Raw genomic sequence first — 24744 nt, forward strand, 5'->3', positions numbered from 1 at the left:
ACCCCGCGGTGAGGGATCTCCCAGGGACACCACGGAGAGAGTGTCCCCAAGGAGATGCTCCTCCGAAAGGAACATCTGTAGCGGTTTAGGGCAAGGCCTTTTGGTCATCAGGACTTTGGTTGTTCCTCGCAGCGTTGAGATCCCCCCCCCCTTCCCCCTCGCAGCTCAGCGAGGTCATCTGGAAACGCGCGCAGCCATCGTTAGGCTCCAGAGTGAACCCCCCCCCCAGGCAGAAGCCGGCAAGCCGCGCCCCCTCCCGCATCGCCCCGCCCCTCCCGCGCTGATTGGCCCCGCTGCGGACGGAGTGGGCGGGGCGCGCCGTGCAGCTGCGGGGCGGGGCGGCGCGCGTGCGCAGCGGAGCGCGCGGCCGCGGCGTGAGGCGGCGGGGAAGGAGCCGGGCCCTGAGGGGAGCGGCGGCGGCGGGTAGAGCTCACCCGACCGGCTGCGCCTTGCACCGGGGCTGCGCGCCCGGCCCCGCGCCGCTGCCCGCCGCCTTCGCCTCAGAGCGGTGTAGCGGGGGGGGGGGGGGGGGCGTTGGGCAGGCGGAAAGGAAGCGAAGGAGAAGCGGTCGCGGAGTCCCGCCGCAGGGGAGCGGAGCGAGCCCGGGGCGGCGGCGGCGGCGGCGGCGGAGGAGGAGGCGGCTCCTCCATCATGTCGGCGGGCGGGGACTTCGGCAACCCGCTGCGGAAATTCAAGCTGGTGTTCCTGGGCGAGCAGAGCGGTGAGTCACCGCCCGGCCCCGGCTCGGGTCTCCCTCGCACGGCGGCGGCGGGGCGGGCTCCTCCCTTCCCCCCCCGCCCTCACCGCGGCGGACCCACCCTTGAGGGGCCGGGGTCGCGCCTGAGGGGATCCCCCCCTCCCCCATCCTATGGGGCCGTACCCCGACGTTGTGAGGGGAAAAGGGGGCCTCCGGGGGGTGGGGGGGCTGCCTCTGCCTTGCGGTCGCCGCTGCTTCGGTGATGGGTGTGGGGGGGAACGAGGAAGGGTTTATCTATGGCTCCAAAATCCCAAAACCCCACCGCCCCATCTGCAGAAGCAGCTGCTGATTCATTTGATCCCGGCTGCTCTGGTTTTTTTGGGTGGCAGGGGTCTCAATCCCCGGTGTTTTCTGTGCAAACAGAGCATTTATCGAAAATGGAGTTCTGGTCTTGGCAAAGTGGGACCCAACGCTTTAAATACTGAATTCAGTCAGTGAGATTGTGCTCCCTGTCTTTGGAAAAAAAACCAAACACAACCCCAAAAAATAACCCACCACCCAAACTATGTCTCCTCCCTCCTCAGTAGAAGGCCTCTCTCTCCAGCACTGCCTTTCAAATCTTTCACTTCGGAGAGTTTTCTGAGAAAATGCCTGTTTGTCGGATGCTTTGTGTAATCCAGGTCCGATACGGAGTGATCTTTGACATCATGGGTAGGTGCAAAATATGCTCTGTCTCAGGGCGGGGTATTTGCTCCCTCAGCCACCTTTGGTCTCTATGTGGCAGGAGATGATGAAATAGTAGTCATCTTTTTTTTCCCCCCCCCCCCAAATAATGACTTACATCTTGGTCTTTCCTCACTTATATGTAGATGAGATTGGTGATAAGGCTGCTATTAAGATGTATTTACCTATACATTGGCGGTTTCCTTTAGTCTGGTCCTTCCTTTTTTTTTTTTCCCTCTTCATATTAGGGATTCAGGGAGCACAAGTTCAACTTGGCTATTTTTATTTTTTTTTTTTTTTTAAGTCACCTGATCTGCTTGGTGAGGTGCTGTTTGGCCAGCCATTTTATGAGGATTTTGGAACCAGGGTTCTGTGTAGAAGATGCTGGGCGATTTGTTTGTTTTTTTCCCCGAGGTATTTGATAACAGCAATCTGAAGTATTAGCTATGCGTTTGCAGAATGCTTGGGTGCTTTGACTGTATTTCTGATTTCACAAAGCTTTTTGAATACCTTCATGGAAGGTTGTAGCACCTGGTGCAGATCTTAAATCTCAGCATGGAGCTTACACGTGGATTTCTTGTCTATCTGCTGTAGCAGACATAACATCAGATATCTGCTTCCTCCAGTCGTGTCATCTTTTTTTTTTTTTTCCTCTCAGCTAATCATCTGTGTTTATGCTGGAAGGTTTTAAATAATCCCTGTTCCTAGCATCAAATCTAGGGAGGAGAAAAGGGGTTTTATGGGTATAGCGTGGCAAAATGCTCCTAACTAAATATACATCTCACTGCAACCGCTGTCTTGGCTGTGGCTTATGGATGGATTCAAGCTGATTTGAATCTCGCTGGTTAGGGCCCGGCTAGCAGCTGCGGTGTGGGTTTCAGCCCTGCCTTTGTCTCGGATCCCGGGCGCTGACTCCCTGGCTGGTCTGCGCCGAACCCGGTGCTAAACGTGGTGATGTCGACGGCAGCGGAGCCCTCGGTGTGTCCACGCAGCCCACGGGTGCTGCAGCGTGGGCATGCTCTGATACGGTGCTCGGATGATTCTTCTCTGTGGTGGAGAAACGGCTTTTTTCTGAATTCGGCTCGAATCGCTTCAGATACTGCTGTCATGATGTCATTCTGTGCAATTTTTTTACTGTCCAAAGGGTGAATAGCTCCCATTGCAAATGGCTTCTGGAAGAATAAACGTCCTTCTTCCATAGGACAGAAATAATTACGGAAGCATCTCTGATGCTGCAAAGGGAGTTTGAGTGGGTTTTACTTACACGTAGCTCCCTTTGTCATTCTTTATTTTGAAGGTTAAGGGAAATGTAGAAATAAAGTTTTTATAATAGCAGCTTTCATAAATGAGAAGATCTTTGTGCAACTGTTGCGCTGGATTGCTGCATTCGCCTCCTGTTTAGCTAAAAGGTTGTCTGCCCTGTTGGAAGGCCAGAATTAAAGATACCCTACTGCTGCTGGTAGGGAGGCTGAATGCTGCTGTTTCATTTACATTCAGAGACTTCAGAATGACAAATGAAATGTTACAAAGAGCTACAATGTTGATCAGCTGCCTCAGCAACCGAAGCTGGCTAATATCAGACCTTCTGTGCCAACTGCATACCGTCTCTTCAACAAATGTGTTTGCTATGGCTAAGAAATTCTGAGCTGGAGTTGGTTACTGTGCAGGCTTTACAGCCCTTCCATGCCACTGTGTGAGCAAAGACAGTGTCATTCCATGTGAGATCTGGAAGCATCTCTAGATGTTTGATTCTTATTTGAAAGTGGGATTGCACAGTGGATGCAGTCTGTGATGTAATTTTTTTTTTTTCTTTTTTTTTTTTCCTGCTGGTGTCTCAGCCATATTGTGGGAGTTTAATGCCGTATACCTAGGCGTTCGTGTGGACTGCAGTGATTCTTCCTAGTTACACCATTCATCACTAGCTGCAGATTCTCTTTCCTATGCTAAGATGCAGATTTATTTTTTTTTAAAAGCCCCTTCTTTCCCTGCTCCCCCAAATCTTCTTGTCTCCAGTGTCCATTACTCGCATTGTCTGCCTTTTCTGCCTTCATTGCGCCAACTCCTGGAGCGCTCGGTGCCGCGGCGAGCGAGCTGACACACCGCTGCAGCTCTCTGTCCGTGGGTCCTGGTCGGTCAGCGGTGGTGGTGTGTCTTGGCTAAATGACATCAGGTCACTCACGGCTCCTGACAGGATTTTACTGCAAGTCATTGCCTCTCAGGAGCAATATGGATGTTGTGTCCCCCACGCCCCTCCCCAGCCGAGCCTGGATACTTGCCGCATGTACGGTGGATTCATCACGAGCCTGCAATATAATCCCTGCCCAGCTAGAAGAAGCTTCTCTTTCTTTCTCTCATTTTTTTTTAACTTGTAGTACAAGGATATAGCATTGGGTGGCTAGCAAGAAGGCAACTTCACCAGCGCTTGCCGAGAGAGAGAGGAGACCCCAGCCCCCCCCCCTCAGCGGGAAAGCGGGAAGTGCCAACGAGCAGCAGCTCTGACTCAGCGGGGGCGGAGTCGAGTGTGACAGCGGCCAAACCCCCTCAGGGATAAGAGCAGCCCCCAGGGAGCGCGAGCGACCAGGAGCGTGGGCGAACAGAGCCGGCAAACAGAGGCGGCGCAGCAGCCCGGGAGCGGCGCAGCAGTTTGCGCAGCAGTTTGCGCGGGCAGGGCGAGCGGGGAAGGCGACTGGCAGGGTGCAGCCGCCCCTTCTGGCAACTCAAGTAGTGGGCATCGCTCTTCCAGGAGATACTCTAGCCATGGTTACCACCCGTGGTAAAGCTGTTGCTCGAAGGAGTGTGGGGACCCAGACGGAGGCCCCATGCAAGAACGCGGGTGTCCAGGTCTCCGGCTGCAGGGAGTGCCTGAGCCTGGCGCTCGTACCGGAGGACAGCAGAGACAACGGCTGTGTTCGGTGCGAGCAGGTGAATGACCTGCTCAGCCTGGTGGCAGAACTGAAGGAGGAAGTGGAGAGGCTGAGGAGCATCCGGGAGTGTGAGAGGGAGATCGACTGGTGGAGCCGCACCCTGCCCTCCCTGAGGCAGCGGCAGCAGGAGGCGGCTCCACAGAAAGCAGAGAACCCCCTACCCTCTTGCCACCGAGCAGAAAGAGGGGGCCTAAGAGATGGGGGGGAATGGAAACGGGTCCCTGCTCGGGGGGGCAAGCGAATTTCCCCCCGGCCTCCCTCACCTGCTCAGTTGCCCTTAAGCAACAGGTATGGGGCTCTGGAATGTGAGGGACTGGCCACAGAGGATGTGGGTGAAGGTGAGGCTCCATCCAGGGGGTTGCCTAGAACGAGTCAGACAGCCCCACGTATTACAACTGCCTCAACTAAGAAAAAAAGGAGGGTCATTGTCATAGGCGATTCCCTTCTGAGGGGAACAGAGGGCCCGATCTGCCGACCGGACCCATCCCACAGGGAAGTCTGCTGCCTCCCTGGGGCCCGGGTGAGGGATGTTGCGAAGAAACTCCCTGGTCTGGTGCGGCCTTCTGATTACTACCCCCTCTTGGTAATGCAGGTTGGCGGGGACGAGGTAGCAGAAAGAAGTCCCAAGGCCATCAAAAGGGACTTCAGGGCACTAGGGCGACTGGTTGAGGGATCAGGGGCGCAGGTGGTGTTTTCCTCCATCCCATCAGTGGCAGGGGACAGCACTGAAAGGGGCAGGAAAACTCACCTGGTTAACAGGTGGCTTAGGGACTGGTGCCATCGGTCAAATTTTGGCTTTTTTGATCATGGGGAGGTATACACAGCACCGGGCCTGCTGGCAACAAGTGGAGTTCAGCTATCACAAAGGGGGAAAAGAATTCTTGGCCACGAGCTGGCGGGGCTCATTGAGAGGGCTTTAAACTAGGTTCGAAGGGGGAAGGGGATATTGCCCAGCTCACTAGGGATGAGCCTAGGCTTGGAGTGCCAAGGCCAGGGGTGAGATTGACAGCCCAGCTCAAGTGTGTTTACACCAATGCACGTAGTATGGCCAATAAACAGGAGGAGCTGGAAGCCATTATACAGCAGGACAGCTACGACTTGGTCGCCATCACAGAAACGTGGTGGGACAACTCGCATGACTGGCATGCTGTCATAGATGGCTACAGACTCTTTAGGAAAGACAGGTCAACAAGGAGAGGTGGGGGAGTTGCTCTATATGTGAGGGAGCAACTGGAATGCATTGAGCTTGGCCTGGGGGCGAGTGAAGAAGGAGTTGAAAGCTTGTGGGTTAGAATTAAGGGACAGGCTCATAAGGGTGACATTACGGTGGGTGTATACTACAGGCCACCCGACCAGGAGGAGGAGGTTGATGAAGCCTTCTACAGGCAGCTGCAAGCAGCCTCACCGTCACAGGCTCTGGTTCTCATGGGGGACTTCAACCACCCTGACATCAGCTGGGAAGACCATACAGCTAGGCAGGCGCAATCCAGGAGGTTCCTACAGAGCATCAATGATAACTTTCTGATGCAAGTGGTGGAGGAACCAACAAGGAAAGGCGCACTGCTGGACCTCGTGTTAACAAACAAGGAGGGACTGGTGGAGGACGTGAAGGTTGGAGGTAGACTCGGCTGCAGTGACCATGAAATGGTCGAGTTCAGGATCCTGCGTAAAGGAAGCAGGGCGATAAGCAGGATCAAAACCCTGGACCTCAGGAGGGCTGACTTTGCCCTCTTCAAGGAGCTACTGGGAGGAATCCCGTGGGCCAGGGCTCTCGAAGGCAGGGGGGTCCATGAGTGCTGGTCGCTTTTTAAACAACACTTCTTCCATGCACAGGAGCAATGCATCCCCCTGAGAAAGAAATTTAGCAAAGGAGGAAGGAGACCTGCATGGTTAAACAAGGAGCTTCTAGCGGAGATCAGGCAGAAGAGAAAGGTGCATGGCATGTGGAAAGAGGGACAGGCCACTTGGGAAGAGTACAGAAACGTAGTGAGAGCATGCAGGGATGCGACGAGGAAGGCCAAGGCTCACCTGGAATTGAAGCTGGCAAGGGATGTCAAAAACAACAAGAAGGGCTTCTTCAACTACATCAGCAGCAAAAGGAAGGCTAGGGACAACGTGGGGCCGCTGCTGAATGAGGCGGGTGTCCTGGTGACGGAGGATGCGGAAAAGGCAGAGCTAATGAATGCCTTCTTTGCTTCAGTCTTCAGTGCTAAGACTGGCCCTCAGGAATCCCAGGCCCCGGAGGTAAGAGAGGAAGCCTACAGAGAGGACGACTTTCCCTTGGTCGAGGAGGACTGTGTGAGGGATCGCTTAAGCGATCTGGATGTCCACAAATCCATGGGCCCCGATGGAATGCACCCACGAGTGCTGAGGGAGCTGGCGGATGTCATTGCCGAGCCACTCTCCATCATCTTTGAGAGGTCCTGGAAGACAGGAGAGGTGCCCGAGGACTGGAGAAAGGCCAATGTCACTCCAATCTTCAAAAAGGGCAAGAAGGAGGACCCAGGGAACTACAGGCCGGTCAGCCTCACCTCCATCCCGGGAAAGGTGATGGAGCAGCTTATCCTGGAGGCCATCATGAAGCAAGTGGAAGAAAAGAAGGTTATCAGGAGTAGTCAGCATGGATTCACCAAGGGGAAATCATGCCTGACCAATCTGATAGCTTTCTACGATGACATGACTGGCTGGGTAGACGAAGGGAGAGCTGTGGATGTTATCTACCTTGACTTCAGCAAGGCTTTCGACACAGTCTCCCATGATATCCTCCTGGGGAAGCTGAGGAAGTGTGGGCTGGATGAGTGGTCGGTGAAGTGGATAGAGAACTGGCTGAATGGCAGAACTCAGAGGGTTGTCATCAGCGGCGCTGAGTCTAGTTGGAGGCTGGTGACAAGTGGTGTCCCTCAGGGGTCAGTACTGGGCCCAGTCTTGTTTAACTTCTTCATCAACGACCTGGATGAAGAGTTAGAATGTACCCTCAGCAAGTTTGCTGACGACACCAAACTGGGAGGTGTGGTAGATACACCAGAAGGCTGTGCTGCCATTCAGCGTGACCTGGATAGGCTGGAGAGCTGGGCAGAGAGGAACCTGATGAGGTTCAACAAGGGCAAGTGCAGGGTCCTGCACCTGGGGAGGAACAACCTCATGCACCAGTACAGGCTTGGGGTGGACCTGCTGGAGAGCAGCTCTGCGGAGAGGGACCTGGGTGTCCTGGTGGACGACAGGTTAACTATGAGCCAGCAGTGTGCCCTGGCTGCCAAGAAGGCCAATGGGATCCTGGGGTGCATCAAGAAGAGTGTGGCCAGCAGGACAAGGGAGGTTCTCCTTCCCCTCTACACTGCCCTGGTGAGGCCTCATCTGGAGTACTGTGTCCAGTTCTGGGCTCCCCAGTTCAAGAAGGATGAAGAGCTACTGGAGAGAGTCCAGCGGAGGGCTACAAGGATGGTGAGGGGACTGGAGCATCTCTCCCAGGAGGAGAGGCTGAGGGAGCTGGGCTTGTTCAGCCTGGGGAAGAGAAGGCTGAGAGGGGACCTTAGAAATGTCGATAAATATCTGCAGGGTGGGTGTCAGGAGGACGGGGCCAGACTCTTTGCAGTGGTGCCTAGTGACAGGACAAGGGGCAACGGGCACAAACTGAAGCCGAGGAAGCTCCAGCTGAAGATGAGGAAGAACTTCTTCCCTCTGAGGGTGATGGAGCCCTGGCCCAGGCTGCCCAGAGGGGCTGTGGAGTCTCCTTCTCTGGAGATATTCCAACCCCGGCTGGACGTGGTCCTGTGCATCCTGCTCTGGGTGACCCTGCTTGGGCAGGGGGTTGGGCTGGGGGATCTCCAGAGGGCCCTGCCAACCCCACCATGCTGGGATTCTGTGAACCGTCGCTGCTCCCATGCAGGAGTGGAGCTGGGAGTACTGCAACCCGCCCCCCCCCCCCCCCCCAAATCCTCCAGCACCCCTCATGGGGTGGCAGGGATGGAGCCGACTCCTCGCTGAGGCCCAGGGGAAACAGGCACAAGGGTGCTGCGTTTTGGGGTGCTGGGTGCCGGGAACCCCCTCTACCTGCTCCCAGGGCTTTATTGGAGGGAGGGCGGAGGCCGTCGCTCCCTAGGACAGGAGAGCGCTTCTCAGGAGCGTCTTCTTCTCCGGCGTGAGCTTCTTGGGAAAGCAGATGTTGAAGTAGATGAGGAGGTCACCTCTGCGCCGGGGGTCCTGGAGCAGCGGCATCCCCTCCCCCGGCACCACTTTGCAGTACGTGGGGCTGCGAAGGGAAGGACGGAGCTGGGAGGAGCCGCGGGACCCAGCTCCCCGACCGCAGAGCCCCCCCATCCCCGCACGCTTCCCAGCGGGTTTCTCAGGGCGAGGTTGCTCCTCCAGCTCCAAGCGGAGGCCTGCCTTGTGTCCCCAGGCTCCTCGGGTCTTCCACCCACCCACACCAAGCCCTCTCCCAGAAGATCAGCCCGTGGTGGGCACCCTCCTCCTCCAGGCTGGTTTCCCCCCAGCCCCACAGCTCCTGGAAAAGCTTTGGAGCACCAAAATCGCGCTAATTCCGGCAACGGGGACGCGCTCGGGAAGCGCCGAGCTCTCACCGGGGAGCAGCGCGCCAACGCCGAGTTTCCTCCCAAGCGCCCCGTCCGCCTCCTCGGCCACCGCGCCGGCCCCGCAGCCGCTTGCCCCACGGCGCTTACTCCACGATGTCGTTGATGGGGATGTTCAGCAGCCTCCCGTCCAGCGTCCTCACCTCCACCGCGCAGCCGACCAGCGCCTGCAAGGCACACAGCGGGTCCCGCAGCTGCCACGCACAGCCCCAGGGGGCAAACGTAAGCCGGGGCCGGCTCCGGCCTCTCGCTTGGGCTCTTTACCTTCCCCAGGGGGACGGTGGCGATGTACACGAGGTTGTCGTTGGCTCTTTTGAACCTCGGGTGGGGTTTCTCCTGGACAATGAAGGTGATGTCAGCTGGAATGACGTTTGGGCCCTAAAATTGAGAGGAAAAAAACCCCAAAAATGAACATCGTGTGGAGTTTCTCCTGCACAACGAAGGTGATCTCAGCTGGAGTGATATTTGGGCCCTAAAATTGAAGGGGGAAAAAAACCAAACCAAAAACTAACATCACGTAGAATTTCTCCTGGACAATGAAGGTGATGTCAGCTGGAATGATGTCTGGGCCCTAAAACTGAGGGGAAAGAAAACCCCAAAAACGAACATTGTGTGGAGTTTCTCCTGCACAATGACGGTGATGCGAGCTGGGGTGATGTTTGGGCCCTAAAATTGAGGGGAAAAATAAGATATCTGGATTTTTTCGGTCTAAACCATATGATCTTACAGAGGGAAAGGTGACACGAATGCCTGTCCCTTGGTGGCTGCTTTCAGCTGGCTACGGAGAAGGGGAAGGTGTTTTGTTCATTTAATAAAACAAAACAGCCAAGAGAAATCAGACCGGGGTTCACAAAGGTGACACCAGGCAGCAAACCACCCCTTTTCAATTCTGTTTTTAACCATCCTACGGAAAACCCGGGCAGGAAGGGTTCCTCAGCGCGTTTCTGAGCGCGGTGACGCTGGATCGCCCCGTTCGCCGCGCTGCCGACCGCCCGCAGCAACGGGCAACCCGCAAAGAGCTTCCGCCAGGGTCGTTACCTGGTCTCCTTCCTTCTCGAAGGTGATCCTGGTGCCCTGCTTCCAGCCCGGCTGCACGTCGATCGTGAGGATTTTATCTCTGATGGTGCTCGTTTGGCCGTCTTCGTTCATCACCTGGGGGGTAGATGAGGGGGTGAGCAGAACCGGGTGCCCTTGGGAGAGGTTGGGTCTGCGGCCAGGTGGGAGCTCGGCTCGGCCGGCAGAGCAGCCAGCACCGGGCTCCGGTTCCCCCAGCCCGGATGAGGACCCTGCGGTGCCGGACACGGCCCGGCTGGTGGGGCAGCCACCTCCAGGCTGTCACAGAATGGTTTGGGCTGGAAGGGACATGGCAAGGCCATCCAGTCAAGGCCCCTGCCACAGGCAGGGACATCTCCAACTGGATCAGGTCGCTCAGAGCCCTGTCCAACCTGGCCTGGAATGTTCCCAGGGATGGGGCATCGACCACCTCTCTGGGCAACCTGGGCCAGGGCCTCACCACCCTCACCATAAATTAATTTCTCCTCATATCCAGTCTAAATCTCCCCTCTTTTAGTTCAAAACCGTTCCCCTTGTCCTATGCTACAGGCCCTGCTGAAACGTTTGTCCCCAGCCCCCTTTAAGCACTGGAAAGCTGCCTTCTCTTCCCCAGGCTGAGCAGCCCCAGCTCTCCCAGCCTTTCCTCCCAGCAGAGGGGTTCCAGCCCTCGCATCATTGCTGGGGCCTCCTCTGGCCCCGCTCCCACAGCTCCAGCTCTGTCCTGTGCTGAGGGCTCCAGAGCTGGACGCAGGACTCCCGGGGGGTCTCAGCAGAGCGGGGCAGAGGGGCAGAATCCCCTCCCTCACCCCGTGCCCACGCTGCTGGGGATGCAGCCCGGGGCACGGTTGGCCTTCAGGGCTGCCAGCGCACACTGCCGGGTCCTGGCCAGCTTCTCATCCCCCAGCACCCCAAGTCCTTCTCAGCAGGGCTGCCACCCCACCGAGGGACAACACAGAGAGGTGATCTGTGACGCCATGGTGCCCAAAGACAGGGTTGTAGCTGCTCTGCTCATCCAGCCACACGTGAGCCAGTGGTGACAAGGACGGCTCCTGCTCCACAGCTAGGCAGCTGCAGGTACAAATGGGATCAGATCAAGCAGGAGAAACTCAGGGCTGGAACCAGGAGATTTGGGACAGCGAGAGGAGGGACGCAGGTCACTGGGAGCAGAGAGGAGACACAGCGCGGTGTAAAAATTCAACTGTGCGAGCCCAGGAAACGCTGTGCTGCTCCTCACCCTGCTCCGAAACCAGCCCTGCCTTCCCACCAGCTTCCACCTCACCCCTCGCGCCGAATTCCCTTTGGCAAGCCAGGAGAGGAGAGCACCCGTTCGGATCCTGCCGGTGTTTGTGCCGGGTTCCGTGCAGATCCCCCTCCGCAGCGCAGACGTGGAGCCACCCCCCGACCCTGCCCAGCGTGCCCCCCCCCTTCAGCCCCACCGCCCCTACCCTGCGCGAGATCTTCATCTTCTTGGTGCAGCCGTAGAAGAGGTCTTCAAGGGAGAGGCAGAGATCCCGCACGACCGGGGGGTCTTGCTTCACCGCTCCTCGTCCTCGCAGCCCTCCGAAGGGCAGGGTCAACTCCGAGCCATCCTCAGCAAAGAACTCTGCAGGAGCGAGCAGAGGTGGGCTGAGGGGGGTCACCACGCTCGCATCAGAGGTCTAGGGGGGTCCCTTGGGGTCTCCTCATCATGGAAGCTGAGCGCCCTAAATCTGCCACCCAGAAACCTGCTTCTGCCTGGGACCACCTTCCCCCTCCAGCTGAAGAGTTTTCCTCCGGGAGCGTTTTTATCTTGCTCACGCCTTTACGGCAGCCTCGCCAACCCAACCCCTCTTTTTGCCGCAAATCCTCGAAGAAAAGGGGCCCAACGGTCGCTGGGGAGAGCTGACGGCCTGAACACGCGCCCCTCGGGCCTCTCACCCGCCTGGGACCGAGGGAAGTCAGGATCTAACCTCCAGGCAGCGGGGGACCAGCAGCCCCAGAGGGACCTGAGAGTAGCTGGGGCAGGGAAACATCTCCTAAAGCTTAAAGCTCAGAGGTGGTGGTGGCCACAGCCCCACACAGAGGGGGAGCCTGGGCCACCCCCCGGAGCCCCCCACCTACCCGCAAAGGGGTTGTCTCCACCAAAGAACTCCTTGAAGACTTTGTCCGGGTTGTTGTGAAACACGTAGCCAGTGCTCCAGAGGTTTTCACCGCCACACTCCAAGGGGATGCCGCCTTTGAGCCCCTCTTCTCCAAACTTGTCGTAGACGCCTTTCTTCGTGGCTTAGGGAAGGAGGAGGAGTTGGGAATGGCCATGAGAGGGGAGAGCCTGAGATCTCTCGGAAGAGGAAACCAAAAGAATCGCCAGGATCTTCTCTGCTCAGCTGTCCAAGAAGGAGTAGCGCTGGCGAGAGGCCGGCGGCTGCTTCCCGAGCCGCGGCCCAACACGGCGGCAAAGGCCGAGTCCTCCGGGAAGAGGAGGTGGAAGCCGTAGGTTTCGGGCTCTGATTTTTAATTTGCTTGGTTGGTGTCCCCTCAGCGGGACCTGAAGCCCGGCGGCCGACCACGGGGAGCTGAGCGAGCGTTGTGTCCTGCGAGGGCAGGTCCCCGCTGAGACTCACCGCTCCGGTGACCAACAAGCTGATGTTGGCTCTCCAGAAGCTCCATTTCTCAGATTTATTCGTATGAACTTTCTCTGTTTAACCTTCTTTTGTACTTCTGGAGTGAACACAAAGCATCCCGGTGTGAGACGGCTCCTTGGGTGGAGCAGAGCGGGAGTTTGCCGTCCCAGCGGCGAGCAGTGACCTGTTGCCTCCCCGCTGTGAAGACGAGCTCCCTCCCTGGTGGCCTTTCAAAAATCCTTGGTGGGAAGCGTAATTCTCCGCTTCTCGAGGAACGCGTGTGCCCGAGCTGCTCCTGTAAATATGGGCCAAGGGTACTGCAACGTCCTGACGTGTGTACAAAAGGGTTTTACTACAAATATGTAACTTTTTTTCTATCCTAAATTATTTTTGTACATTTTTATGTCAGGTACCTTTTGGGTAACGGACTTTGGTACAAACCAAGCTAAGTTATTTTTGTACTGCTCTCCAGTCTTTGCCTTTCAATAAAATTCCCCCGGTTTCTTGCTGGCTGCTGCAAGGTGCCCCGAGCCGGTGGGCACCGGGCGGACGGGACCCCTTCCCCTGGAGAAACTCCTTCCCCCGGGGACGGCGCAGGTCCGCGGCCGGGCAGGGGGCACGCGGGAAGCTCGCCGCGTTGCAGACAGATGATGGCCGGATAGCGCAGCCGGCGCGGAACGAGTCGGACCTCGGAGGCGAGCGGGTGCTCCGAATTCAAGCTCCTTTTCACACCATGCTTTGAATTCAGGATTTAAAGAACGGAAGTGGCAGCATCCCTGTTTCCTCCCGCCTCTGCAGGGTTGGTTTTTCACAGGGGAAATCCTGAATGCGTCACTCGCTGCTGACGACTCGCCCGTGCTGCGTTAGACCCCGGTGGGGAAAATCTCTTGGGCCCTGCCTTGGGCCTCATCTGGAGTACTGTGTCCAGTTCTGGGCTCCCCAGTTCAAGAAAGATGAGGAGCTACTGGAGAGAGTCCAGCGGAGGGCTACGAGGATGAGGAGGGGACTGGAGCATCTCTGCTACAAGGAGAGGCTGAGGGAGCTGGGCTTGTTCAGCCTGGAGAAGAGAAGGCTGCGAGGGGACCTTAGAAATGCCGATAAATCTCTTCAAGGTGGGTGTCAGGAGGACGGGGCCAAGCTCTTTCCAGTGGTGCCCAGCGACAGGACAAGGGGCAACGGGCACAAACTGAAGCCGAGGAAGTTCCAGCTGAAGACGAGGAAGAACTTCTTCCCTCTGAGGGTGACGGAGCCCTGGCCCAGGCTGCCCAGAGGGGCTGTGGAGTCTCCTTCTCTGGAGATATTCAAGACCCGCCTGGTCAAGGTCCTCTACAACCTACTGTAGGTGACCCTGCTTCGGCAGGGGGTTGGACTGGGTGACCCACAGAGGTCCCTTCCAACCCCAAACATTCTGTGATTCGGTGCCCGCACGCTGCCGCAGAGCTCGGAGCCTCCCGCCAGCCGCCCGAAGCGGGGCCATCAGCGCGGCCCTGTGACTCCCGGCGAGGGCAGCTGGGTCGTGAACACGGTCACGGAGGAGGTGATGATGTCGACAGCTGAGTTGCATCTGAGGTATGAGATCAACAGCTTCTTCCCCTTGCGTTTGGGTCAGCGGTGGAGCATGGGCCAGGAAAACGAGCCGGCAGCGAGCCGGAGAGGGGAGTTGGCGCCGGACGAGCTGCCTGGAGCCCGATGGATGCAGCAAAGGCAGCGTCAAACCAGCTCAGAATCGCTCTTGCGTGCGGGCGGGCAAGAGCCGAGGCTTTCTGCACAGCGAGGGGGACGTGCGGGCTGCCGGGAGCGCGTCGCGTGGCGGGGGGTGCCTGTAGTGCGGGATGGCTCCCGGGGACAGACGGGGCGAGTTTTAAGAAAACGGAGAAGAGGCATTTCTTGAATCTCCGAATCATTAAGGCTGGAAAAGACCTCCAAGATCATCAAGTCCAACTGCCAACCCAACCCCACCATGTCTGCTCAACCATGTCCCCAAGGGCCACATCCACATGGTGTTTGAACCCCTCCAGGGTTGGGGACTCCACCATTGCCCTGGGCAGCCTGGGCCAAGGCCTGACCACTCTTGCAGGAAAGAAATTTTTCCCAATATCCAATCTGAACCTCCCCTGACGCAGCTTGAGGCCATCTCCTCTCATCCTGTCGCTGGTTCCTGGGGAGAAGAGACCAACCCCCCCTGTCCTGGGTTTGGCCAGAACAGGGTTAATTTTCACCGGACTCCAGGAAGGGGCACAGCCGGGGGGTGGGGGCTGACCCCACCTGGCCATACAGAGCCGGGTATTCCATACCATGTGCCGTCACGCGGGGTTCCGGTGGGGGGGGGGGCGGTGCGGCGGGAAGGCTCTCGCGGCTTGGGCGGGCGCAGCGCCGGTCCGGTTTCGGGAGAGCGGCTGTTGTACGGTTCGTGGTTGTGTTTTCTCCTTATTTGTATCGTTGTTGTTCCTGTTTTCCCTCTGTTTGCTGTTCTGTTAAACTGCCCTTATCCCGACCCACCAGTTTCTGCCTCTTTCCTTCCATTCTCCTCCGCACGCCGGCGGGGGGAGGGGCGGCCGCGTGGCGCTTTTGTTGCCGGCGGCAGCCGAAACCAAAACATTAAATTGGCGCCCAGACGTGGGGCGGGGATAACGGCAGGGCTGAGCAGCGGGTGTTAAAACTGCTTTCTTACATTTTGTTAAATTTTGTTATACGCATTTTTCTGTGTTAAAATAGTCGCCGGTAAAAATGTTTCTGACTTTGATCAAATATCTCTGCTACGTAAATCCTTACTTGCTGTATGTGTTTGCCGCCGTGCTGTTTGTTACCTCGGGAAAGAAGATCAGGATGATGATTTTGCTCTACCTTACGATATCGACTTATGATATGATAACATCACTGTGCATGAAATTAGTCTTGTATTTGCATGCGGCACTGCGGTCATTTCCGTACCTCGGATCCTATGTCTTAGATTTTGTTAATAATCAAACCCAGTCTGCGGGGAAAGCCGAAGGGGATACCTTCCCCCACTCTTTCGCCCCCCCTCTCTTCCTCAGGCTGGTCCTAACTGCTTTTGAGAATTTCGAGTACCCGTGGGATGCTCAGGGCAGCACTCTCCTTTTGTTCTGCCTGCTGAACGGGTTCTGGGTTTTGTTTAGGGTTAAGCAAGTCGTTAAGAACATCCTGCAGAGACCTGCCCCGGGGCTGGATAGCTGTGAGTGGCTGGGTGTGTGGGACAGCATGGGCAGATGTCTAGAGCAGTGGGCACCACCGGTGTGTTTTAAACTCACCCCTGAACAAATACAGAATCCGGATAATCTGGTAAAATATCTGAAAAAAGTGTGCTGCCACCCTGGGAACTCCAGAGAGACACAGATCACCACAATGTGCTGGGGTCTGGCCCACGCCTACCGAGCCATGTTCAACACTGTTCAGTGCCTTAAAGGGGAAAGGGGGGGAAGCGAAGCGGCAGGCGCTGCAACTGGCGCTGCCCCCCCAGCCGGCCCTGCAGCCCCTCCAGCCCAGCAGGCAGTCACAGCCCCCCAGACTGGCACCGCCGCTGCCACAGCTGCAGGGTCTGCCTCGGTTTCCCTGGCAGGCACAGCAGCTGCTCCAGCCCCAGCTCCAGCTGCAGGCAGCGTGGCTGAGCCCAATGACCAACCTGTGCCCGTAGCAGTCGCCCCTGTAAAACTAAAGAAAGACGCAAAGAGAGCAGATCGCTCTGGGAGGGATGACGATGAGCCAGGGTCATCACGGGAGATAGAGACAGAGATCATCACCCGGTCCCTGTCCCTGGGCGAGCTGCGAGACATGCGGAAAGATTTCAGCCGCCACCCAGGCGAGCACATTGCCACCTGGCTGCTGCGGTGCTGGGATAACGGGGCCAGCAGCTTGGAATTAGAGGGCAAGGAAGCCAAGCAGCTGGGATCCCTGGCCAGGGATGGGGGCATTGACAAGGCCATTGGGAAAAAGGAACAAGTCCTCAGCCTCTGGAGGAGACTTCTGTCAGGGGTGAGGGAGAGGTACCCCTTCAGTGACGATTTTGTATGCTATCCTGGCAAGTGGACCAATATGGAAAGGGGTATTCAGTACTTGAGGGAATTAGCTGTGCGGGAGCTGGTTTACTGTGACACAGACGATGAGCAGGTACCCACAGACCCAGATGAACTCCAGTGCTCACAATCCATGTGGAGGAAGTTTGTGCGGAGCGCACCCTCCTCGCATGCCAACTCACTGGCAGTTGTAAACTGGAAAGGTAAAGACGCACCAACAGTGGACGAGGTGGCTGTCAGACTCCGCCAATATGAGGAAAGTCTCTCTTCCTCCCTTGTCTCAGCTGTAAATAAATTGTCCCAGAAGGTCCAGCGACTCGAACAGAGTATGTCCTACTCCCCACCTGTACGGGCCAGTGTCTCAGCTATTAGGGGCAAGCGTTTCTCTGCTCAGGAGAGGGAATACAGAGGCTATACACCCCGAGGCACCCTGTGGTTTTACCTGCGTGACCACGGAGAGGACATGAGGAAGTGGGATGGAAAACCCACCTCAAGTCTAGAGGCCCGAGTACGTGAGTTGCGAGGTAAAACAATCACAAAAGGGGACTCTGTTAGGAAAAATGCCGCTCCAGTTTCCAAAAGCCAGCTCTCCAGACCAGGTAGACAGTTTGACCTTGATTCCGATCCTCTGGAGGGGACCTCCAAGTCATTTTTACAGCAGGTGAGCAGCAATTTCTCTGACGAGGATTAGAGGGGCCCTGCCTCCAGCCAGGTGGAGGAAAGGGACAACCGTGTCTATTGGACGGTGTGGATTCGGTGGCCTGGCACGTCAGATCCACAAGAGTATAAAGCTCTAGTGGACACTGGTGCACAGTGTACTTTAATGCCATCAGAGTTCAAAGGGTCAGAGTCCATTTGCATTTCGGGAGTGACAGGGGGGTCCCAAGAGCTGAGTCTACTGGAGGCTGAAGTGAGCCTCACTGGGCAGGACTGGCAGAAGCACCCCATTGTAACTGGCCCCGAGGCTCCGTGCATCCTTGGCATAGACTATCTTAGGAGAGGCTATTTCAAGGACCCAAAGGGGTATCGGTGGGCTTTTGGCATAGCTGCTGTGGAGACGGAAGAAATTAAACAGCTGTCCATTTTGCCTGGTCTCTCGGAGGATCCTTCCGTTGTGGGGTTGCTGAGGGTTGAAGAACAACGGGTACCCATCGCGACCACAACGGTGCACCGGCGACAGTATCGTACCAACCGAGACTCCCTTCTCCCCATTCATCAGCTGATCCGCCAGCTGGAGAGTCAAGGAGTGATCAGCAAAACTCGCTCACCCTTTAATAGTCCCGTATGGCCAGTGAGAAAATCTACTGGAGAGTGGAGACTGACAATAGACTACCGTGGCCTGAATGAAGTCACACCACCGCTGAGTGCTGCTGTGCCAGACATGCTAGAACTTCAATATCAGCTGGAGTCAAAGGCAGCCAAGTGGTACGCTACAATTGACATCGCTAATGCATTCTTCTCCATCCCTTTGGCAGCAGAGTGCAGGCCACAGTTTGCTTTCACCTGGAGGGGCATCCAGTACACCTGGAATCGACTGCCCCAGGGGTGGAAACACAGTCCCACCATTTGCCATGGACTAATCCAGACTGCACTGGAAAAGGGTGAAGCCCCAGAACATCTGCAGTACATCGATGACATCATTATATGGGGCAACACAGCAGAGGAGGTTTTTGAGAAAGGGGAGAAAATAGTTCAGATCCTTCTGAAAGCCGGTTTCGCCATTAAGCGAAGTAAAGTAAAGGGACCTGCGCAAGAGATCCAGTTTTTGGGAATAAAATGGCAGGATGGGCGCCGTCAAATCCCAATGGATGTCATCAACAAAATAGCAGCTATGTCTCCACCAACCAGCAAAAAGGAAGCACAGGCCTTCCTGGGTGTTGTGGGTTTTTGGAGGATGCACATCCCAAATTACAGCCAGATCGTGAGTCCTCTGTACCACGTGACCCGGAAGAAGAATGATTTTGAATGGGGCCCTGAGCAACGACAGGCATTTGAACAGATTAAACGGGAGATAGTTCATGCCGTAGCCCTTGGTCCAGTCCGGTCAGGGCAAGATGTCAAAAACGTGCTCTACACCGCAGCCGGGGAGAATGGCCCAACCTGGAGTCTCTGGCAGAAAGCACCAGGGGAGACTCGAGGTCGACCCCTGGGGTTCTGGAGCCGGGGATACAAAGGATCTGAGGCCCGCTATACTCCCACTGAAAAAGAGATTCTGGCAGCATATGAAGGCGTTCGAGCTGCTTCAGAAGTGGTCGGCACTGAAGCACAGCTCCTCCTAGCTCCACGATTGCCGGTCCTGGGCTGGATGTTCAAAGAGAGGGTCCCTTCTACGCATCATGCCACCGATGCTACGTGGAGTAAGTGGGTCGCTCTGATCACCCAGCGCGCCCGAATGGGAAACCCCAGTCGCCCAGGAATTCTGGAGGTCATCATGGACTGGCCAGAAGGCAAAGATTTTGGAGCATCGCCAGAGGAGGAGGTGACACGTGCTGAAGAGGCCCCACTGTATAACCAGCTGCCAGAAGATAAGAAACAGTATGCCCTGTTCACGGATGGGTCCTGTCGCATTGTGGGGAAGCAGCGGAGGTGGAAGGCTGCTGTATGGAGCCCTACACGACAAGTCGCGGAAACTGCCGAGGGAGAAGGTGAGTCCAGCCAGTTTGCAGAGGTGAAAGCCATCCAGCTGGCTTTAGACATTGCCAGTCGAGAGAAGTGGCCAGTGCTCTATCTTTACACTGACTCTTGGATGGTGGCCAATGCCTTGTGGGGGTGGCTGCAGCAATGGAAGAAGAACAACTGGCAGCGCAGAGGCAAACCTATCTGGGCTGCCCCATTGTGGCAAGATATTGCTGCCCGGCTAGAGCAGTTGCCTGTAAAAGTCCGTCACGTGGACGCCCACGTCCCTAAGAGTCGGGCCACTGAAGAACATCAAAACAACCACCAGGTAGATCAGGCTGCTAAGATTGAAGTGGCTCAGGTGGATCTGGACTGGCAACATAAGGGTGAACTCTTTATAGCTCGGTGGGCCCATGACACCTCGGGCCACCAAGGAAGAGACGCGACATACAGATGGGCTCGTGACCGAGGGGTGGACTTGACCATGGACACTATTGCACAGGTTATCCATGAATGTGAGACATGCGCTGCAATCAAGCAAGCTAAGCGGGTAAAGCCTCAGTGGTATGGAGGACGATGGCTAAAATATAAATATGGGGAGGCTTGGCAGATTGACTACATCACACTGCCACAAACCCGCCAAGGCAAGCGCTATGTGCTCACAATGGTGGAGGCCACCACCGGATGGCTGGAAACCTACCCTGTGCCCCATGCCACCGCCCGGAATACCATCCTGGGCCTGGAAAAACAAGTCCTGTGGCGACATGGCACTCCCGAAAGAATCGAGTCGGACAACGGGACTCATTTTCGCAACAGCCTCATAGACACCTGGGCCAAAGAACACGGTATTGAGTGGGTGTATCACATCCCCTACCATGCACCAGCCTCTGGAAAGATCGAACGTTACAATGGGCTGCTAAAAACCACTTTGAGGGCAATGGGGGGTGGGACTTTCAAAAATTGGGATACCCATTTAGCAAAGGCCACCTGGTTGGTTAACACCAGAGGGTCCACCAACCGGGCTGGTCCTGCCCAGTCAAAACCTCAGCGCCCCGTAGAAGGGGATAAAGTCCCTGTAGTGCACATGCGGAACATGTTAGGGAAGACGGTTTGGGTTAGTCCTGCCTCGGGCAAAGGCAAGCCCGTCCGCGGGATTGCTTTTGCTCAAGGACCTGGGTGTACCTGGTGGGTAATGCGGAAGGATGGCGAAGTCCGATGTGTACCTCATGGGGATTTAATTTTGGGCGAGAATAGTCCATAAATAAATTGTATAAAGTTAATTGTTAAATAACCCTGTCACTGTCTGTTATCACTGTTATAATTGTTATATTTTGTACCAGTAGTAGCATAGTAAGAACCGTCCAGATTAAAGAAGGATGGACTTTTTCGATGAAAACCTAGCAGAGCACAGCAATGATGGAACTGGACCTGGTTTTCAACAACTGGCATCCAGCAACTTCATCAAGATCAACATCTCCTGCAGACTGTGGGCACGGGCTGCACCAGATACATCAGCCGTGAGCTCTGGATGCAGCAAGTGACCGCCCATCACCACACATCACCTCCCCTGCCACGGAAGACCATTACGACAGATGGAGCCCGAAGTCATGGATTAAATGAACTCAACGGACACTTTAGAGTGATGATCCATAGACTAAGGGAATGATATCTGGAGACAGGAGAAGTGGTGGTGATCGACCGGACAATGGGGGACCTGGGCATGACGTAGATGGTATGGAATAAGGGGTGGATAATGTCCTGGGTTTGGCCAGAACAGGGTTAATTTTCACCGGACTCCAGGAAGGGGCACAGCCGGGGGGTGGGGGCTGACCCCACCTGGCCATACAGAGCCGGGTATTCCATACCATGTGCCGTCACGCGGGGTTCCGGTGGGGGGGGGCGGTGCGGCGGGAAGGCTCTCGCGGCTTGGGCGGGCGCAGCGCCGGTCCGGTTTCGGGAGAGCGGCTGTTGTACGGTTCGTGGTTGTGTTTTCTCCTTATTTGTATCGTTGTTGTTCCTGTTTTCCCTCTGTTTGCTGTTCTGTTAAACTGCCCTTATCCCGACCCACCAGTTTCTGCCTCTTTCCTTCCATTCTCCTCCGCACGCCGGCGGGGGGAGGGGCGGCCGCGTGGCGCTTTTGTTGCCGGCGGCAGCCGAAACCAAAACACCCCCTCACTACACCCTCCTGTCAGGGAGCTGGAGAGAGCGAGAAGGTCTCCCCTCAGCCTCCTCTTCTCCAGACTGAGCAGCCCCGTCTCCCTCAGCCGCTCCCCATCAGACTTGTTCTCCAGACCCCTCCCCAGCCTCGCTGCCCTTCTCTGGACACGCTCCAGCCCCTCAATGTCCTTCCTGGAGTGAGGGGCCCAAAACTGAACACAGCACTCGAGGTGCGGCCTCACCAGTGCTGTGTCCAGGGGCACGATCCCCTCCCAGGATTACGGCTGCGGGGTCCATGCCGGGGTCGAAGGGCTCCGACCTGCCCCGCTCTGCCACCAAACCATCATCGCAAAGCCCTGGGCACTCGTTGCCTGCGCCGCGCCCTTCCCAGCACGTGTTTAGCCTAAAAATCCGCACCCGTGGGTGCTGGAGGTCGGGGCAGGACCCCCCCTCCCAACCCGAGCCCTGTGGGGGAGCGGAGGGTTGGAAACACAGCAGCCCCGTCACGAGTGCTGGGTGGCCCCACCGTCACCGTCTCAAATGCCAGCGGGGGAACTGGGTTTGGCTGTCACCCGACGCCCGCGGCCGCTGGAATGTCCTCCCGCGCGCGATATAAGGCGAGGGCCAAGGCGCCGGCAGCCGGGCGATGGCTGCGCGGCGAGGGGCGTGAGGCAGAGGACGCGGTGCCGAGGTCCCACGGTGCGGCCCCGGGGAGGTCACGGCGGGGGAGAGGCTTTCACCCAGCTCCTCTGTTTTGCCCTGGGTGGGACTGGACGGGGTGGGGGGGGACATCGGTGAACCCCGTGCCGAGCGAGGACGCCCCGAGCCTCGGCTTCCCCCGGGCTGCGGGCGAGGAAATGGGAAATTTGGCTTTCGGGGTTGTCCGAAGTTGTCCCACAGCCATCGCGTCCCTAAACCGGGCTCCCCCTTTTTCCTCCCAGCGCCCACCCCACCACGATGGTGGGTCTGAAGCCCCCCGAGGTGCCCCCGACAGCCGCCGTGAAGTTCTTCAGCGCGGGGACGGCCGGCTGCATCGCCGACCTCGTCACCTTCCCCCTGGACACCGCCAAGGTGCGGCTGCAGGTACGATCCCCACCTCCGGCCCCCCGCAGCGGTGGGGTGACAACCCCCCCCCAAACCCCCATCACCCCATTTCTGCATCCCGCAGATCCAGGGCGAGGTGCGGATCCCCCGCGGCGCCGGCACCGTGCAGTACCGGGGCGTTTTGGGGACGCTGAGCACCATGGTGAGGACGGAGGGACCCCGCAGCCTGTACAGCGGGCTGGCGGCCGGCCTGCAGCGCCAGATGAGCTTCGCCTCCATCCGCATCGGGCTCTACGACTCCGTCAAGCAGCTCTACACCCCCAAGGGTGCCGAGAGTGAGTGGCCAGCGGGGGGGGTCGGGACCCTGTCCCCAAAGCAACGACCCTCTCCCGGGGGAGGGGGTCCCCAAACTGCTCACCCCCCAGGGGTCCCGACGGGGTGGGGGGTTCCTGGGTGTGCTGGTGGACAACAGGTTGACCATGAGCCAGCAGCGTGCCCTGGCTGCCAAGAAGGCCGATGGGATCCTGGGGTGCATCAGGAGGAGTGTGGGCAGCGGGGCGAGGGAGGTTCTCCTCCCCCTCTGCTCTGCCCTGGTGAGGCCCCATCTGCAGTGCTGTGTCCAGTGCTGGGCTCCCCAGTTCAAGAAAGATGAGGAGCTACTGGAGAGAGTCCAGCGGAGGGCTACGAGGATGGTGAGGGGACTGGAGCATCTGTCCTACGAGGAGAGGCTGAGGGAGCTGGGCTTGTTCAGCCTGGAGAAGAGAAGGCTGCGAGGGGACCTTAGAAATGCCTACAAGTATCTGCATGGTGGGGGTCAGTAGGATGGGGCCAGACTCTTTCCAGTGGTGCCCAGCGACAGGACAAGGGGCAACGGGCACAAACTGAAGCTGAGGAAGTTCCAGCTGAACCCGAGGAAGAACTTCTTCCCTCTGAGGGTGATGGAGCCCTGGCCCAGGCTGCCCAGAGGGGCTGGGGAGTCTCCTTCTCTGGAGATATTCAAGACCCGGCTGGATGCGGTGCTGTGCACCCTGCTCTGGGTGACCCTGCTCTGGCAGGGGGTTGGGCTGGGGGATCCCCAGGGGTCCCTGCCAACCCTGACCATCCTGTGATTCTGGGATTCCCAGCGCCTGCCCTCTCCAGGCGCAGGGCTGGGGGCGCGGGTGCTGGCGGGCTGCACCACGGGCGCGGTGGCGGTGACGTGCGCCCAACCCACCGACGTGGTCAAGGTGCGGTTCCAGGCCAACGGGGCGCTGCCGGCGGGCGCCCGGCGGTACAGCGGGACGGTGGACGCCTACTGCACCATCGCCAGGGAGGAGGGCGTCCGCGGGCTGTGGCGAGGTAGGGACGGAGGAGAACTGGGACGGGGACTGGGAAGGGGTGGGAATGGGGACACCCACCTGGGATGCCACCACCCTCCTGCACAGGGACGCTGCCCAACATCGCCCGCAACGCCATCATCAACTGTGGCGAGCTCATCACCTACGACCTCGTTAAGGACGCGCTGCTGCGGGCGCAGCTGATGACAGGTGAGGACGGCGCTGGGGAGGGGACACACAGCCGGGCGCCGTCCCCCTCCCCACGACGCTCAGCTCTGCCCTGCAGACAACGTCCCCTGCCATTTCGTGGCCGCCTTCGGCGCCGGCTTCTGCACCACGCTGGTGGCGTCGCCGGTGGACGTGGTGAAGACGCGGTACATGAACGCCGGCCCCGGGCAGTACCGCAACGTGCTCAGCTGCCTCCTCGCCCTGCTGATGCAGGACGGCCTCGCCGGCTTCTACAAGGGGTGAGCTGGGGGACGTCGCGCTGACACCGACGCCGCGCTTCACCCCGCGGCATCGCCCGGCGCTCCCCGGCCATCCCGACGCCGGCGGCTGCTCTTCCCGGCGCAGGTTCGTCCCGTCCTTCCTGCGGCTCGGCTCCTGGAACATCGTGATGTTCGTCTCCTACGAGCAGCTGCAGCGCGCCGCGGTGCTGGCACAGTCCTGACCCGCCCCGGCCCCTCTCGTCAGCGTTGGCGAGACGCAAGAGTAAATTACATTAATTGGCGAAGCGGTGGGAGAGCAGCGATGGCCAACGCCCCCAGCCCGACGGAGACTCCGGAGAGGGAGCGACGAGACGGACGGAGAAACGACGAGAAGGTTTCCGGAGAGAAGTTTAAGGTGGAAAAAAAGGAAAAAAAAATACAGGTTTTTTTTTTTCCAGCTGGGAAGAGCAGCGCTTCCCGGCAGCGGCGGGACCGAGCCGGGGGATGCGGCCATTCCTGCAATTCCTTCCAATAAACCGCCCCTATGGGGTGCGAGCGCAGCAGGGCTC

General features: G+C 57.8%; 1 protein-coding gene across 4 annotated transcripts; it reads left to right on the forward strand.

The window, feature by feature from the left end:
* Positions 1 to 513: 513 nt before the first annotated feature.
* LOC104334944 (putative mitochondrial transporter UCP3) lies at positions 514 to 24735 on the forward strand. Of its 4 annotated transcripts, XM_075415122.1 has the most exons (7): positions 13807 to 14152; positions 22329 to 22470; positions 22556 to 22766; positions 23572 to 23769; positions 23856 to 23957; positions 24034 to 24214; positions 24321 to 24417. In XM_075415122.1, exons 1-7 carry the CDS (start codon positions 14124 to 14126, stop codon positions 24415 to 24417), a joined length of 960 nt encoding a protein of 319 aa, XP_075271237.1. In that variant the 5' UTR covers positions 13807 to 14123. The 4 variants fall into 4 exon arrangements, with proteins under 4 accessions (XP_075271228.1, XP_075271208.1, XP_075271237.1 ...); XM_075415113.1 differs by lacking the exon at positions 13807 to 14152 and adding an exon at positions 514 to 721 and having other exon boundaries at positions 23856 to 24214; positions 24321 to 24735; XM_075415093.1 differs by having other exon boundaries at positions 11938 to 14152; positions 22329 to 22458; positions 23856 to 24214; positions 24321 to 24735.
* Positions 24736 to 24744: the final 9 nt, after the last annotated feature.

This window comes from Opisthocomus hoazin, chromosome 1 (assembly GCF_030867145.1).
Source record: "Opisthocomus hoazin isolate bOpiHoa1 chromosome 1, bOpiHoa1.hap1, whole genome shotgun sequence".
Lineage (NCBI taxonomy): Eukaryota > Metazoa > Chordata > Aves > Opisthocomiformes > Opisthocomidae > Opisthocomus > Opisthocomus hoazin.

Excerpts from the sequence above, each read along its gene's own strand:
- LOC104334944 (XM_075415093.1), top strand. The coding sequence starts at position 14,124 with ATGATGTCGACAGCTGAGTTGCATCTGAG. Across the intron at positions 22,767-23,571 it reads CACCCCCAAGGGTGCCGAGA|GCGCAGGGCTGGGGGCGCGG; the intron begins GTGAGTGGCCAG and ends TGCCCTCTCCAG. Across the intron at positions 24,215-24,320 it reads CTCGCCGGCTTCTACAAGGG|GTTCGTCCCGTCCTTCCTGC; the intron begins GTGAGCTGGGGG and ends TTCCCGGCGCAG.